Genomic DNA, 18,356 nt, shown 5'->3' with positions numbered 1-18,356 from the left:
TACTTGTCTATTTGCCTGGAGATGTGCTGGAGAACAAAACTTCAACTCTACGCCTAAGTTTTGGTAAAACTCTCTGAAATTGTGGCTGTCAAATTGTCTCCCGTTGTCCGTTATGATTGCATAGGGGATTTCGTATCTGCAAATGATGTTCTTCTAGACAAAACCGGTCATTTTCTTTTCCGTGATTTGGCTTAGAGCTTCCACTTCCACCCATTTTGTGTACCCCTCTTTCCATCGATTTCTCAGCTTTTATAGGTGATCATCCCACTTTCTCAGAGTATTTTCCATGCCCGTTATACTCAGGTGATCAAGGGCGTTAATGGGCCTTCAACGACCGAACGTGGGTGAACGTGGGGCATCGTGTTCTCCCCAGCGGTTTGGGGCATGGCGAAACTGTCGCATGGTTGTGAGATCGTGCCTTCTCTCTGGGTGACAAGTACCTGGTCGATAGAAATTTTTGGTCGGTATTCGTTTCTGGTCGGCACATACTCCACAAAGGATATACTACCAGGAATTTGCTCGTAGCATTCAACCGGGGAGATTTGTCCCCGGGTAGGAAATGGAGAGATGTCTAGCTAGTACTTATTACTACTCAACAGTACTTCCATTGTCTATGCATTTATAGTAAGCATCGACATTTGCGAATCAAGTAAACCGAGCATCTTCTTAAACATTAAAGTTAACTAAGTTTAGTAATCTTGGCATTTTCATAATCCGTCTTTGCTTCTTTTAGCAGCTTCCATATTATGAACCACAACCACTAGCTCGGCTACCAGAACCCATTTGTTGCACCAACCTGCAAACTAATTGACTGCAAAATTTAAGATAAATATGCAGCGAGATGAGGTGAATGCAAGCAGAGTTAATAATAGGTGTATTAATATTCACAAGATGGCTATAATCTTTATAAGTTGTTATATTTACAGAACACCTGAGCTTAATAAACTCTGTAATCTGTTAAACAAGGCTTTTTATTTTCTAGTTTGCTCTCTATATATACCCGTGTGATCTATTTCCGGCCAGTTTTTCTACCACAGAGCTCTACTGATGGATGGATAGACTTGAAGCTTCAGCTCTCGGGCGATTCATATTGCCATTAACTTCTTCCAAACCTCTCAGAGGTGCTAACAGATCGGAAATAACCAATTGAAGGGATGAAACTTTTTCCTTGAGTTGGGAATTCTCTTGGACGATCTGGTGGTTGCTTTCTAACAAGCTGATGAGCTTTTCTGATAGCTGATGATTCACAGTTTGTACATGGTTAACCTGGGCCTGAAGCTCTTCAATTAGCTTCTTCTTACGCATCCGCGATCTTCGAGCAGATTCCCTGTTGGATATCACTCTTTTGAGCCTCTTCTCATTGATAATGCTCGCCGGAGTCTCTCTTGCCTCATCTAAAGCAGAGCCACTTCTGGGAGATACCGATGTATTTGGTGAGAATATATGAACTGGAACATGAAACTGAGAGTTGGATAAGAATCTGCCGGAGAAATTTGAGCTCCATTCTGGATTTTGTGCAGGATTTGCTTGGGTTACAGTGCAATTACTTGCCAATTCCATGTGCTGCAAATTTGAAAAGTGAGTTGAAAAGGCATGAGTTTTGTGGGCGTGACAGAGAGGCACAAGATTCGGATCCTTGATTTCGTATGTCCCCATGGCTTGAATATTCACTTGATCACTTGATGAAATAGAGAACAAGAGGGAAAGAGACAGCATCAAGAGAGGAGCGCAATGAGTTGATAAGAAGTTTCAAAGAGTTTCTTATCATGCTAAGTATTTATTTGATGCTCTTCTAATTTATTTATACATTTGTTGGGCATCAATACATCATGAATTTAAAGACATTTTCAATGCAATGCTGGCTAGCAGCAACTCTCATGGCATACTTAAACCAATTAATACAGAGACGACAGCGACATACATTACTGCTTTTAACAAACCAATATCATGCCAATAAATTAACGCATAAGAAAGATATTACTTTTATTTGAAAAATTCTTCCGTGTATCGCATGAAGTGTAATCAGTCTTCGAATACTATGTATACGTGACAAAATTTTACTCCATTGCGTGAGCGAATAATATGCATGAGTTAGAGTTGTTAAAGACAAATGTCTAGCATTAAACTAGTTAAAGAGATAATTAAAGTTGTAGTGCAAATCTAACTTTTGCATTCCGTAGAATGCACTTTAATTAGATGGCAGCAGTAAATATGCATTTTTGACAGAGCAATGCACTTATAAACGCAGTAAAAACAGTCGAATAAAGATTCGACATTCTAATGCTAAACGTGGTAAGATCAAAAGGATAACGTAATTACAACACTAAAACAAAAAACTTGTTTAAAAATTAAGCTAAGACGTCTTAGGCAGTTCACAACTTCAAGCAAAGAATCATGGCTCATGTCACATTTTAACAACAATATTTTGCGTTTTGCCATGATTGTTAATGTATATAATTCTCATTACAGAATCACAAAATGAGAATGGTGAGACTTGCAATGGAACAGACTATGATGAATCAACAGAGGGAAACAGATTTCCCACAGACAATAGTCATTTAAGACCCCCTTGAGTTAGGTTTTGTCCTCGTTCTTTAAATCATATAGATTAGTTTAGTAATTCAATTGCATCATCACTTGAATCTGTAACCTAAAACACTTCTAAAATACGGTCAATTGCCTCATTTATGAAATTAATCACGGTTATAACTTCTCAATAAGCCATTGTGTGACAAATTATGCTGGTGTGAAATGGATTGATTTAATCTTCATCAAACATTCACTCTTAAGTTTCTAGTATCAAAGTTGCAAAATGAATGAGCTCCCTCTCTCTCTCTCTCTCTCTCTCACTCACGCACACACAGAATATATTCTTTTCAATTTAAATCAAAACATAGAATTTGTAAAATTTGGTGTCAAAAAGGTGGCGGTGACATGAAATTGGACGTATTTCTAATTTCTAATATTCCATAGCCTAGAGTTATTAATGAATGACAGTATAAAAGAATATATTTGGCTTTTAACAAATAACACTTATTGCATTGCTCTTTCGGCTGCTCTTAAGAATTTCAAAGGGATCAGATACGTCTTTCCTTTTCAATGAGTTTGCAGAAAAAAAAAAAAAATCATTAATGGATGAAAAAAAGGACTTGCACAAAAGTGCTTTTTGAAAAAAGCAAACCAAAGTGGTAAATCTAATAAGACACGGCCACAGCCTGCAGCCAAGATCAAAGAGGTTATTGAAGGAAACCTCTCTAATGGCCTCTCTCATTTCAGACGGCTTACCGCAACTAAGGGGTAAGTGATGAGCTCCAAGTGATAACTTGTTAGTCAAGAATAAGATTATACCAGAATAAGAATGGGCATTGAAGCAAGACTATTGACAGCCATTAAATCATTAGAAAAACTTTTGTTTCATTTTGCTCCCACTCCTTTCTTGTGTCGATTTTGCTCTTTGGAGTTAGAGGGAGATACTGGACTGCATAGAAGTTTCCTGAAGAAACAAATGCCATAGAACCTTTATTCTCTTGTAGTCAAGAAAACCTCTTCATCTTTAAAAACAAAATATCAAGGACAGATTATGATGGAAATACTTAACACTTGCCCACATTATAACATCCTTGAAATCCTAAGATGAACAAACACACACAATTTTTCAAAAGCTAAAAGTTTAAGACAAGCACCATAGAGGAAACGGCCTCAAAACCAAATAAATAAATAAAATAAAGCAAAACGAGAAGCTATCTTAATTCCAAAATAAAATAAAGACTATCTTCACCTCAAACAATCTTATTGAAAACATAATCATATAGCTGTATTCATATGACTGTTGTGCATTGTACATAATGTGAGAAGTAAGAAATCAGTATTAAGCATGCACCAAGAACAAGAGACTGATTTGTAGATGAAGAGATCGACGCCTCCAACAAACCAACAGTGAACTATAGAGAGGAGTTACTGATAACATTTGACACTGAACTTCGACAAAATGTGTTGGACCGTGTATTTAACTTAAACCTGCCAACAAGAACAATAAGCCCCATACCCAATATAGCCACTTCAACAATATTAAGTACAAAGAATACAAGATATTAAGTAGAAAGAATACAAGTAGCACATAGAATACAAGAAAAGACTAGCTAAAAGGAGCTATGCTTTAAATACTGCATGTATTACATATTACAGTTGCTCCAGATACTGTTAGTGCACAAGAAAAGGAGAAAAGGCACACAGTATATACACTGAAACATATTTAGATTCAAAAAGATCACAAGAGTACAATGCGGTCACCGAAACTCTCATACCCTCACCAAATCACATATTTAATTACCAAAAAATGTCTCATAACCTTCATGTAAAGAGATAAACTCTTCACAACAGCAATATCTTCAATTTTAACAACCTAGGGCAAAAGAAATGACCTTCAAAATCATTTGTGACCATAATTTACCATCACAGGACACGACCTGTTCTTTCAGTCCTCCTCCTCTCATAATCAATATCATCAGTAGGCATCTCATATCGACAAACTGGACATGTATTCCTGATTCTCAGCCATGGAACAATGCACTCTCCATGATACCGATGAGAGCATGGCAACCGCTTTGCTTTCTCCCCAACGCCAAACTCATCCTTACAGACTGCACAGATTGCATTATTACCGTCCACATCCTCTTGAGTCAAAACCACCACAGTAAGATTTTCAACAACAGATCTAGACGCTGGAGGCTGGCCCATCCACGCCATCTCATTCTCTGCAAATTGACCAAATAACATCTCATACTCTGCAGTATGAATAAAATCATCATGATCGCCAAAATAAGGTTCATCATCGTTATGATCGACCTCAGGGTTTGTCTCCAAATTATTAGCATTGAATAAAACTTCCCACTCCACATTCCCCAACCCTCCAACTCTTTCCACGCTCACAACATCCTCCGGAGCAATTATTGGTGAAACAGAAAGAGAAATGGAATTCCCATCATCATTCTCATCAACAAACATACTTAAAACGTCCCTCTCGTCAACACGATCATCAACTTCCTCCCACTCAAAATCCTCATTGGTTTCTCTATTATCCTCCAGCTGAAGAGAATCCCAACGAAGAGGGGTGCCCGCCACATCATCATGATCATCCTCATGGACATACTCATCACCCGAGTGAATACTCAATCCCCCTAATGCAATTTCATTTACATTTTCATTCTCAACATCAGAATCAGAATCTGACCCAAACCCAATAACCCGAAGACCTGTGGGCCCCACCTCGTTAGAGACCCTCCTCTCAACGAAGAAATCATCGACGTCATCATTATCAATACCCTCAACAACAAACCCACAATGATTATCGATGCTATCACGGACGTTGCGAGCATTGTTATAACGACTGTTATCTGCATTATTATTATTATGATTATGATTGGCATTGTTGTTAGTATTTTCACGGGTGTTTAGAGAAAAAAACCCTAACCCTTCACCGAAATCCAGGTCCAGATGACCGATTTCGCAATTCCCTTCAACAACGCCAAAACCGGAGTCGTTTAAAGGATCCGACTCCGAGACCAAAGCAGAATCAGTATCTATAACGTTAAGTACCTGAGACTGCTCGACGCGTTGTTGGATCAGATCCAGGACGAAATTGACCTGGTTCTCCCGGTGGTCGAAGAGATCCGGGCTGTGTCGCCCTGTCGGCGAATCGGAGTCCGATACCGGATAAAAATAAGCATCGGCTTGGCGGTGAACGTCCTCCGGCGTGGGCAAATCGGGATCGGAGGAGTAGAGGTCAGAGACTGGGAGGAACCAGAAGGGACGAGAATCAAGTGTTTGGGTTTCGTCGTCTATGTCGTGATTGAGGTGAAGGAAAGGGGAGACTTGCGCCATTTTTTTCGTTTGAGAAAAAAAAATAACAGAAATTCTTTGGCTTCGATATTTTGACTGTTTGGTCGTCAGGTGAGGTGAGGGGTTGGTGGCTTTTAGTGGGGAGGATTGTTAGGGGTGAAGGTACATAAATGCCCTTGTATGGGGAAGTGGACCCAGTGGGTGTCTATTTTGGTTTTGGACTTTTTTGTCTTTCCGACAATCTTTTTGCTGTTGTCGTTTCAATTTTCCAAGCCGTGTTTTCGTGCGAGGCGGGTTCCAATTGATCAGAATTTAAAAATTTTTAATATCTCAATTTTGGTTTTGACTTTCGTATGATAGTAGCGAGATTTTCATTTCATTAGAGTATTTTTACCGAAGGATAAGGATTTAGTGCCAGTTGAATTTTTCTTGATCACTTATCTAACCAATTTTATAAATTTATTATTGAAACTAATCATGTTACATAATTTCTTATTATAGTAGTCACTTATATTCATTTTGAACCAAATTACCCTTCAAAAGAGCTTGATTTGTTGCACTTTCATAGCTTGCGTTGGCTGCTTGCAGGCAATGGAGCTACTGTTAGCGTTGCCTGTGGGCGGTGGTAGTTTCCATTGCCCCTAAAATGGCAACAACGGAGCCCAAATGCCCATGTGAGTAGAGCTTAACGGCCGATTGGCATGCTTTGATTTCTTTTTGGCACACTAAACAAAATAATTGAAATAATCTTCTTAGACATTTTAACGAATACTTAATATGTTATAAGTGACACAACCTAATTTTAACAAAATTAGGTTGAAGGGTCAAATGAAACAAGCTTGATGTCGACGGAAGCCGCCGTTGTCAAAGAAAGTTGCCGTCGAAGCTAGCAAAACCGTGAAAAAAGAGAGGAGTGGTGTGGGCAATGTTGTACTTCTAGATTTAGATTTGTTTTGTTTGTTTTAAGGATAATTTGGTTCAAAATAAATATACATAACTAATATGGTAAGAAATTTTGTAACATAATTAATTTTAAAAATGATTTTATAAAAAATAGCTACACGCGTAAATTTCCCCAAATCTTGCCTATTGCTGTTTTTTGTCTTGGTAAGGATAGGAAAAGGCACCACCATTGTTCCATCGTGTTCATGTATACATTTATTTATATTAGTAATAGCAATAGATAAAGGCACAAATGACATGTCACGTGTATGTATATTAAATTATTCCTTAAAACAGTGCAATACATAATCTAAGCATATTCCAAACACTGAGAATTGTTAGTGCCTAAGGAGCAAATGAAACTCAAAAAATAAAATAAGAGTGAGCAAAATCCATGTTATTATTATTATTATTATTTTATATCCTATCTTTCCGAAGATTCAAACTTAAAATATATAATTTACATAAACCTATTCCACCATAGCTTGTTCTAGCACTACGTCATTTGTAAACCAAATCCTATCTGTTCTACGAATGTTGATGCCATTGATAAAAAAAAAAAAAGGCGTGTGGATTCTTTCTAGGGTGCTTCTTAGAGTAAAGATGCACTTTCATTAAACTTTCCCTCTTGTTCTTTTACAACCCAGAAGACATCATTTGATTGATGACTTGAAAAACGGATTAGATGGGGATGGGCGCTGAGGTTGCGACTGATTCACTTCACCAGCCTTGTTCGTATTCTCCTGATTGTTTGATGACTTGAAAAATACATTAGGTGGATGTTGTGATTGTATCTTGGTTTTCTCTACCTTAGTCACAGCTCCTGCATTGTTGTCCTCTATACCCTTTACCTCCCTGTTATTATCCACTTTTGCCTTCTGGTTTTGAATTGTTGGTTCGTTACCAAGTTTAATTTCCTCTGGCGATTTGACTTTCTTTTTGAATATCGGGAGAGAGAATTTTACAGACGGAACAATAGGTTCCACCATTTCACTTCTTTCAGTTGAAGTCGAGGCCTTGCTGACATCAACATCCCCTCTGGCCGTCACATTATTGTTCGAGATCAGAAGGGTAGTATTTGGAGTCTCCTTGGTTTCGCTGAGCAACCTTTCCTGTTATTTAATAGCAGAGAGTAAGCAAACCATACTTCAAATTGACAAAACAATTCAAGACGTACTACAGGTTAAGAACCGATTAAACTTGTTTGAATGTTGAGGATCGGTTACCTCCAGTATGCTGTTAAACCTTTCTGCCAAATTAGGTAGCTTCAGTTTTGTAACAAGCTTTATTGCTCCCTGCATTGATTTGTCCAGTGATAGAAGTTTCACAAGTTCGGTAGCCCTCACAAGCTTGTCACCTGAAAATAACCATGACAAAAAAAATATGACCACCCACTTAAGAAATAATTTTTTCTGTTCAGAATTTAGGTTATATGAAGGGGAACAGGACAGGAAACTAGATTGCATTTCCATTATAAACATTTATGAATTAATTGTAGAAACTTACCATTACAGCAAGATGCAATGAGCCTCAAGATGCATCTATCTTGAGCTGCTTCTAAATTGAAAGCCTCGTCATCAAGTGAACTAGTGTCCAAACCTGCATCTGTCACTTCTTCCATTCTTTTTGGAATCTGCAGGGACAAACATTTAAATTTCTGAGCAACTGAACCACAGCTGCAGGAAAATTCTAAACCTTCCAAAAGGGTGATGAAGAGCAAAAGCAAACCAATTATAAAAAATAATGCAGGCACTTATTTCTCAAATACAACAAACATGTTGACACGTACAATTGAAAAGCACAACAGTGGTATGGTAAGCATAAAGGATTGGATGGGAGAAATAAACCTGTGAAAGATGAAAGTTGTTCATCATAAACTCATTTTCAAGGGTTTCTGCTCCCAGGTCAGAAGATGCTAGGGGAAATGAAAGATCTAGTAGAGTGAGGACTGGTTTGGGCATCACCTGAAAGGGGACAAACAGTTATAAAAATATCTGATGCTGTGGAAAGTAGAAAGCATGGAGGCATTAGGCTATTCTACCTGCGGGAATAAGTCAGGGTTTTTACAGACAATGCAAAACAACTTGCTTGCGTTCAACCCAACAATCCAGTAGTTTTCATCTGACTTTTTGTCTTTGCTAGCACTGCATGATAGAACTTTGTTATATACAAAGCACAAAATTTATAAAAATTATAGAAAATCAAACATAAAAAATTTGTAGAAACAATCTACAATTTTAGATGGAAAAGATCTTGAACCTGAAAATTGGGAGCCAGCTGCCTCCATATAGATTTGTATAAACCCTCAAAATGCCCTACAGATTTGCCCACCAAATTATAGATCCAATTTGATGATGAAATATTTAGGGTGGCATCTTTTAAGGAGAATAGAGCAAATCATACCTTAGAATCATATGAACTCAATTGACCTTCTTCACTAAACCCAAACCATGTTAGTTGTGAACCAGGAGTTAATGGAAGCCGTCCTTTCAAGGGCTCAGTCCCCTTAGCTATGTTGAATACTCTAAACTCTAGCATCTGCTTGTTTTAAAAGGAAAAATGCAAAAGTTAGTTTATTTCATTGCAGCAAACAGGAAATTTAGCTTATTACATTTTAGCAAAAAGAAAAAATTGTGAAAGAAAGAAATCAAAATCAATAACCAACGGAACTGCATTCTTCCAGGCAACAATTTTGCAGAAAGCAGAGAGTTTACTGATTTATTTTATTTGGAAAGATTTTAGCAGCAAATAGCTTTCAATTTAATGATGTTACTTTACATGTGACTGAATAGCTGCCAAAGTGAGTTAGCCATAAGATAACAAGCAAAATCATAAACCAATCAAAATGATACCTGATCACAATCAGAAACATGAGTGACAACTGCAAGTTGGTCTTGGAAGCCTGATGTGGTCACTACTGGCCCGTCAAGGGATAGAACATGCCTCTGCAATGATGGGAGTTTAGTAATACAGATAAACACACATATAGCCCACTAAATCATACATAACCTGAAGATTTAAAGATCGGGCTGTGACAGAACGGAATTATAACAAATTATTTATCCATCAGCAAGTCAACAATACAGATTATGAAATTTAAGTGTTGCTTGTACACGACTTGCTTCTTTAACATCAGAATCACGGGTGAATGTGTAAGGGAATTTTTATGCTTCAGGAACAAACAAGTGGTGATATATCATTATCAGCTGCAAGCAACTCATTTTTTTATTTCTACTTGGTTTTTGCCTGAAATCTTCAGGTGCTAAATGTTGAAGTTTACAAACTAATTATTTATCTGTAGAATTTGCCATCAGGATTGATTATCAACAAGGAATACAGATATTATAAATAGTTATGGAAAAATTTATGAACAAAAAGCCCATGTCACAGGAATAAAGTTTTTCTTCTTCTTTACTTTCAAGTTTTCCCATCAACTATTGACATACATGAAATTCTAAAACATTAGCAGAAGTTTTGAAACATACTTTGGCATGAGACAGAAGCAGAAATTTTGAAGGTACAAGTGGAAGGTCATGAACATATATCTTGAAAAGTCACTCAGTATATTATACAAACTTTATGTGATGTTTATTCTGCAAACCTGCAAACCACCCTCAGTGAAGATGCGCAGAAAATTAAGACTTGTAACTGCAGCCACCCAAGCTGTACCAAGTGCCACAGCCTTCACTTCTTCTCCTTCAAACCGCATAGACCACTGTGTTTGCAATATGCATCAAAGTCAGCATGTAAATAAGTTTCCTGGAGACAAATATGTCCATATCTAAATTACCAGGTAAAATTAAACCATGAAAGCAAATCAATTGGAAATGCAAATATTTTACCTCACTGTTATTCGCCCAGCTGCTAAATGGGCGATACATGAGAGTACTCATGTTCTTCTCACCCTTGCACGGATTTGCAAAAACACTTCCATTTTCATTTAATGAAGCCATAGTGAATCCAAAATAATCAGTCATCGACGGGACTCGAGCTCCTCTCCCAGTATCATGAAAATCTATCTGGATCCAAAATACATAAATTATAAGCATGGACCCAGGTTTCCATCCAAAGTAATGATCTATCTTAGAGAAATAATCCACAAAAAGAGCAAGAAGGTAAACGAAAACAATAATGAGAAAACTAATGATTAAAAACAGCTCAATTACCTCTATATGGGAATATCCATCATGTTCCATAGTAGTTATAGTTCCAAGCATATTGTAGCACAAGAAGCGCCTCTTTCCGGGCTGGACAGGAGTCGCTCCTGGCTGAAAAGCCTCCTGCATATTTTTCCTGGTAGATGTCCTCATGCTTCTTGATCCATTTCCCTTATCAGAGTATTCCTTGTGGGTAGAATGTGCCTTCTTCCTGGATTCAGTTTTTGGAAACAAGTTCAACTCGTCGTTAACTTCCTCATCCAGATCTTCGTCAAATACAGTCTGTTTCCTTAATCTCTTTCTGCTAGGCATTTCTGATTCACCATGACTATCTTCTCCAAGATCACTTAAACTACCAGATGTACTAGGCTCTTGCTCCTCCTCATCAAACAGTAGAAGCCCATTATAGTTTGATCGTGAACTAGGAATATCTTCTGTAGGAGATTTCATTGATGAAGGAACAACCGATTCCCACACACCATATTTTCCCATCACATCAATAACAGCCAATGCATTGCCAATGGGCTTCCACGCCATACAACATATTCTATCATCAAATTTCTGCCTATCAATGTCCAGCTTCTTACCAACATCCCATATAAGAACTTGCCGATCCAAACTAGAAGTGGCCATGTATTTGCCATTAGGTGACCAAGACAAGGAACATATTGGCTGCACGTGATCTCCTCTCAGTGAAAACAACTTTTCAGCTGTGTCTCTATCATACATCACCACATCATTTTTCAAACCTGGAACAGCTAAGGTCTCCCCATCAGGACTCCAGCTAAGTACATTCATGCTGGAAAGATCTGAACCAATGTCAGGAGCAACACGTTTAAGGTTATGTAACTCTCTTCCAGACTGGAGCTCCCAGTATATGACAGTCCCTATTGAATCAATCGATGCCAAGTACTCACTATTGGGGTCAAAGGCTAAGCCAGTAACAGGTCCTTTGTGTCCTTTGAGTACCCTCGCAATCGATCCATCAATTGTATTAATAAGCTTAATTCCTTCATCATCCCCAGCAGCTGCCAACATGCTTCCAGACTTATTAAACGCAAGGACGCGAATTGGCAGAGTAAATCTGGTAATATTGGTCTGAAATTCTCCACCTGAGAAAAATAATTTAAATTAATCAAAGAACAATCACACTGGAAGATGATTATGCGGGAATAAATTCAAGCACAGAATTAGGGTATAGCTAAACAGATTTGGACATTATAGGTTCGACTATTCAGTAATTTTATCGGAAATTAAATAATTTTTTTTTAATTACATTACAATCCATCAGAAGTCTACCGAACAATTCTTAGATCAACATAAACCATCGAAGGGTAAGTGTGTGAGTAAATTAAATAAAATCAGTAAAGCAGTCAGAAAATGATACCGGGAAACTTGTAGAGCTTGACAGAGTGATCGATGGATCCGGAGGCGAGACAGGTGGAGTTGGGGCTGAGGGCCAAGGCGGTGACGCCATCTCGGTGGTGACGAAGAATCTTGGGCAAATTTGAAGGGAGAAGAGGATCGTGGATGGATATTGTGGTTTCGGAAGATGAGGCCGTGACCAAGTGGTGGGCCTGCTGGTCCCACAAGATGGAGCAGAACGAGGCGGCGTTGCCGCACTTGTGCGCTTCTCTTAGCTTCACTGACCGGACTTTCATGGTGGCTGTGGCCGGTTTATTATTATTATTTTGGCTTTCGGAAATCGAAGAACTGGTTTGTTAGGGATGTTGTGGCTGGTCCTCATTTTGTTTATTCAGGTGTTTAGATCTGGTTTTGGCTTTTTGGCGGGAAATTTGTGTCTACCGTCTGTGGATTTCGCGGGAGTGGAAATATTTTCGTTCTTTTTTTTTTAAATAAAAATTGGAATTGCTTCGGGTACTTGGACCAAAAGATGGTTACGAGGATTGGGCCTTTTGGATTAGCAAGGGGAGAAACTTTCTGTCCCTTTTAAGAAATCTGAGATTCTCTCTCATTCACTACGGTGGTGTATCATTCTAAATAGGGTGGCTTTGGCAATACGTTGGGCCATAGCCAAGTTCATGGGCTTTACGCTGTTTCATTCATTTGTCAGTCGCACTCGTCCACCTGAAATTAACCGTGTTTGAGTGAAATTGAACCTTCGTCTCTTACTTTCATTACGAATGGCAAAACTGATTGACCCACCCTTTGAAGTGAGATAAGAGTTTCATGAAAAATAAATCGTATCCTATTTTAGAATTATGGATAAAATTCAATTTTCAAGTAGATTGAATTTGATTTTATAAATTTTAAAACAGGCTTTTCTTTGTTAAAATGTTATTGATTTTATTAAAATATAAAATCAACAAACTGGTTTTTCAACAAGATCAACTGCAGCAATGTTTAACCAAATATTCTACATATTTGTCTTAATACATCATTGAAACATGGTAAAATTTATCTTATTAGAATTGAACTTCTTTCTGGACCAGCCCAAGACGTCCCACGTACGCCATCCCAAGATTTGTCTCGACAATTAATGTTAATGTTATGGAACCCACCTGCGGTTGCCTTCTTTGCTAACTTGGTGCTATCCGATTCCATGCTTTGTAGACTTACCCGTTGACTTGGTTTAACATGATTGATTAGCCCATCAAACGAATTAACAAATTTTTAGTTGCAAGCATAAGTCTTGTAAAATGTCCAGAAGTTGTAGTAGTAATCATGTTATGGTGTATCCATTCCCAACTCTGAGCCACACAACCCCACTCATTGACTTCATCCACCTATTACTAACTCGGGGCATTAATGTTACTGTCATGCTCTCCCCCTCCGATGTTCTTTCTAAGTCCATTTCCCTTGCCGTGTGGACCTGACTTGCCCTATAGCAATGACAAATCTAACAATGTTAATTTATAAGTGCGGTTTACGAGAGTTCTAAATTGCTGGTCTCAATTTCCTCATGTTTATAGGACGTTGAAAGACAGAGACCCAAATTAGGAAACGTACCGAAGATCTATAATTTCTAACTTGAAGAGTGGGAGAGCTGTGTACAACTCCTTTACTGCATTGGAATTGGAACAAGTCAACACCAATCACATGAAGAAAGAAATGCCTACAAAGAAACTAACTTTGCAGCTGACTTCCTTGCAAACTCTGCTCTATCCTTACCCGTTGGTCTGCACATTTTCAATTCTCCTCCTCTAGGGGCTGATTTATGGCTTCTTCACGATTGTACTGGGATTTCATACCCTCGCACTGTTTTGCCTTAGCCTTTAGATAGGCTCGTTATTGTACCAAAAAAAAAAAAAGGAGTCCCTATCTCGTCGCATAGGGTCCACCATAGTGCCCGATCATCACAATGTCTTGACGTATTTCCACTCGCGTGGGGACGAATCCATTTTCCCCGTTTGTTTCGGCAGCTAATACGTGCCGACAGTCAATCAGATGCGTGAGCTGACCGCTGCGTTGGAAGAGACTGAAGTGGATTTCATTTACCGCGTGTGAGAACCAGATGAGAGATACGTGTTGAATGACTGGGGGGTCCTCCGCAATTCGAAGATCGTGTGACGGGGAAGGGTTACATTTTGAGAGGGTGGGTTCCGCAAGTGGCGATATTGATGTTAGGGTGGTGGGCGCGTTTTTGACTCATTGCGAATAAAACTCGATTTTGGAAGGTGTGTCGCCGGGTGCAGTGATCTTGACGTGCCCGACGGATGCAGACCCAGTTCACAAAAGCGGATCTTTATTAGTTGAACGATTTGAAATTTTAAATAGGCAACTCAAGGCGTGGATGGATTGTGTTTTAAAAAATTCTTTAAAAAAATACCACAATTCAATATCAATAATTACCACAATAAAAAAATAATAACAATAATTTCAACAAGAAGTAAATTTAAAGAGTTAAGGGTAAAGAAAATAAATACGGTAATTTTACGTGGCTCGGAAACCCGCCTATGTCTACGCCTCTATACAAATCAATCTTGAGAATTTTACTAATCAAGCCTTACAACCTAAGGTTTCAAGATGTTTATAATTGACTTCTAAAATGTCAATAAATCTTTACAATTTGAGATGATCTCACATCTCTTTTCCTAAGTATTTCTCACACTTACAATCATTTGACTTTTTGTGTTGAAATGAAGATTACAATGATCACACTCCTCATAAGAGTATACAAGCAAATGATAGCTCAATAATGAATCAATGTATATGAATAAGTAAATAAAACCTCAAGATGATTTGTATGAACAAGTTTAACCTTGATAAACATTGAAGAACCCCCTTGAAATATGTTTGATTTTGCTTTTTATAGTTTTAATAAGAAAACTAGTTGTTATTCACTTTTTGGGCATTATCAGATTACCGGTAATTTTAAACGGATCGTTGTTTGGCTTACGTGGTAAGTTACCATTATGAAACAATTTGAAAATTTTGCGTAATCGGGTTAACGGTTGAGAGTTGTTAGTTTACTGTTTAATTTCAGAGAGTCTACTGATTGGAGTCAGCTTGCCGCTTGCGATTTAATCGGTTTGCTGTTTGATTCTAGAGTCTCTTCTATTCGAAATTGGCTTGCTGCTTGCGAGTAAATGGTTTGCCATTTGACTCTAGAAAACTTCCAGAAAATTATCGATTAGCCACTACAGTGAAAGCGTTAGTCTCTAGTTTTCTAAAATTATATTTTGGCCCAAACTTCATAAAATTACATTATGGTCCCAAAGGTTATAGAACTTTTCAAATAGGTTCATTTTTTGAATTTCAACAATACTTACTAATTTCAAAGTTCTCAAAACTTTTTTAATTTATTCCATAAACCTAAAAACATTTAATTTCATAAAATCATCTTTCTTTGAAGTATATAACCTTTATATTATAAAAATAACGATTTATTTAAAATGTCATGAAAAATAATTTGAGCCTTTAAATACTTAATCATGCATACATTTTATCATACTAACATTACAAAATATGAAACAAGAGAAATCACCTAAGCTAGTATCTTTGATGCTTGTCCTTGACTTAATTTGGTTTTTGTCTTTGCCCATTGAGTGCCTTGAACTTGATCTCACATGTATGATCTTTATCCTTCAAAAGCAAATGAGATTTGAAACACACACACACACACACACACATGCATGTATATACATGTTATTTGTTATCATCAAAATCAAAGATCATATAACTGTTTAGGTTAACACAATTAGGATTGGGGATCATAGTTAGTGAGGGTACTCGTACTATGCATAGTTGGCTCGTTTGTTGGCTCACATTGATGGATCATACTAGACCTGAGAGATTGAAAGCCAACGAGATGAGAAGTGCTACGTTGAATGCAATAGTTGAATGTGGGAGCTCCGACAGAGATTTGGAAGATTTTGTTACCAAAATAAATGGACTCCAAAATTATAAAAAGTTGACTGATGTATATGTATGAAAAGTTAAAAAATAAGTTGCAGTCAAGATTGTGCTCATTTTCATACGTGGCAATTTCTTCAAATTATTACGTAGGTAAAATTTATAGTCATTTTTATTTATTGTTACTTGTTAGTGATTTGATTATTTAAATGTTTATTTATTTTTTATAAATAAAAATGACAAAATAAGTTATCTCTCAAAAGACTCTTTAAACAAAAATAAATTTAAATTATTCTAATTTTTTTAGCACAAAAAAAGAATATTTTTAAAAAGTGCTTTAAATAAGATTTAACTTCTTATTCAAAGAGTTACATCATCAATAAAGGTTCTAAATGACTCTTCGATGAGATTTTTTAAATGAAACTATCATTCTCTCTTTAATATTGAAAAGTGACTTCTCCCTCTCTAATTAATATTATATTATTTTATATCTGATCATTATTCAAGAAAAAGAAGGGTTATAATTATTCATATATGCACCTAAATTCACACACACCAATACACATGCGTGCGCGCGCGTGCTCACACACCACACACACACACAAAAAAAATGTTTTCATGTATGTTCAAACACACAGAAAAAACATGTATTCATGTATGTTCAAGTTTTTTATTACTCAAATGTAAAAGATAGTGCTCATATGTAAATGGATTCGCCTAGATTTATTACTAAATGAATGAACGAGAATTTACAATAATATTAGTCTGAAATGATTCCCCACCCAAAAAAAATTAAATTAATCAAAGAACAATAGATAAACAAATATTACACCCCATAGAGTGGAAAAAATCACAGTTCGGACGATTCAGTAATTATACCAGAATATTGAACAATGTGGGGCTTGTTGGCGGCAAATTTGGGCGTTGTCTTTGAATTTCGCAGGGTAATTTTATTACATGGATTATGTGTTTATAGCTCTATCATTATTGGAGCACGACTCAAGAAGAATAATTTTAAGAAAATTATCCACCGACCACCTTTTTTTTAGACTTTTTCAAAAATATACAATTCTTTTTTTTTTGTGCTAGAATCCACCTGAAGTTACATTTCTTTTCACTTGTCCACTTCCGTTTGGAGATCGTTAAGAAAACTAACGGAATATTATATAAATGACTTTTTTACCCTCAAATATAAAAAATAAATTATCCACCGACCACCTTTTTTTGCATAGTTTTTCAAAAATACACAATTCTTAATTTTTTTTCCTAAACTATACTTGAAATTATATTGTTTTGCACTTGTCCACCACTGTGTCATTGTGAAATGACAATTTTACCCTTATGATGTCAGCAAAGTTCTAATGGTGTTATAGCGAGAGTGGACCAATGAAAAAAAATGTTAACTTCAGGTGGAGCGCTACAAAAAAAAAAGATTTGTGTATTTTTGAAAAACAGTGAAAAAACAGGTGGTGGGTGGATAATTTCTCATAATTTTATTATTTATGTGAACCGTTTAGGTTTTTAAATGTAACCCCTTATATGTGGTCAGAGATTTATATTATTCAAAAGGAGTAATTATTATATTAGTTAATGTTACAAGATAAAATGGGTGGTTTTAGTAATACTTTGTTATAGAGTTGAGATGGTATTGCCTTAAACATGACTTAGCCTCAAACTATGCCCAGATCATAGGCTTTATGCTGCTTTATGTATTTATTCAAAAAATATAATGCTACGAATGAGGTTTTTTTTTTTTTTAAGTTATCATGCACTTATTCCAATACTTCATCCCACATTTTCCCACTTGAAATTTAGCACATCACATTGAGATTGAACCTTTTTTTTAATTAAATCTTAAAAGAGGTTTAATATATTAAATGACAAAGAAGGTATGGTGTTCATTTAACAATGACAAAGCCAAATTAATAAAATCCTACAAATAATCTATACAATAGTAAATCATAACAGGATTAAGAAAATCGGTACTTAAGTATCTCCCAAGAATTATCAAGTTTCCACCATATTAAATTGAAAAAACTCAAACAAATATTGGCTAAAGTGTCTACAACACCATTATCTTCTCAGTAGATGTGGGAATAATGA

The 18,356-nt window shown here is 36.7% G+C and overlaps 3 protein-coding genes across 3 annotated transcripts; all 3 read right to left on the bottom strand.

The window, feature by feature from the left end:
- Nucleotides 1–1,018: 1,018 nt before the first annotated feature.
- LOC18049698 (basic leucine zipper 43) lies at nt 1,019–1,856 on the bottom strand. The gene has a single exon (XM_024189578.1). The coding sequence runs from the start codon at nt 1,714–1,716 to the stop codon at nt 1,042–1,044; it is 675 nt and encodes a 224-aa protein (XP_024045346.1). The 5' UTR covers nt 1,717–1,856; the 3' UTR covers nt 1,019–1,041.
- A 2,217-nt stretch (nt 1,857–4,073) lies between these two features.
- On the bottom strand, nt 4,074–5,970 carry LOC112100354. The gene has a single exon (XM_024189589.1). It carries the CDS (start codon nt 5,878–5,880, stop codon nt 4,453–4,455), a length of 1,428 nt encoding a protein of 475 aa, XP_024045357.1. The 5' UTR covers nt 5,881–5,970; the 3' UTR covers nt 4,074–4,452.
- A 1,291-nt stretch (nt 5,971–7,261) lies between these two features.
- LOC18049697 (WD repeat and HMG-box DNA-binding protein 1) lies at nt 7,262–12,705 on the bottom strand. The gene is made up of 12 exons (XM_024189953.1): nt 12,325–12,705; nt 10,947–12,049; nt 10,623–10,799; nt 10,382–10,495; nt 9,633–9,725; nt 9,184–9,318; nt 9,040–9,095; nt 8,822–8,924; nt 8,628–8,744; nt 8,287–8,413; nt 8,007–8,137; nt 7,262–7,892 (listed from the first exon to the last, which is right to left on the bottom strand). Exons 1-12 carry the CDS (start codon nt 12,596–12,598, stop codon nt 7,434–7,436), a joined length of 2,889 nt encoding a protein of 962 aa, XP_024045721.1. The 5' UTR covers nt 12,599–12,705; the 3' UTR covers nt 7,262–7,433.
- Between the last annotated feature and the right edge of the window lie 5,651 nt (nt 12,706–18,356).

Source organism: Citrus clementina, unplaced genomic scaffold (genome assembly GCF_000493195.1).
Source record: "Citrus clementina cultivar Clemenules unplaced genomic scaffold, Citrus_clementina_v1.0 scaffold_3, whole genome shotgun sequence".
Classification (NCBI taxonomy): domain Eukaryota; kingdom Viridiplantae; phylum Streptophyta; class Magnoliopsida; order Sapindales; family Rutaceae; genus Citrus; species Citrus x clementina.
Note: the sequence above shows the minus strand (reverse complement) of the source record. Positions and strands in the feature narration are given on the sequence as shown.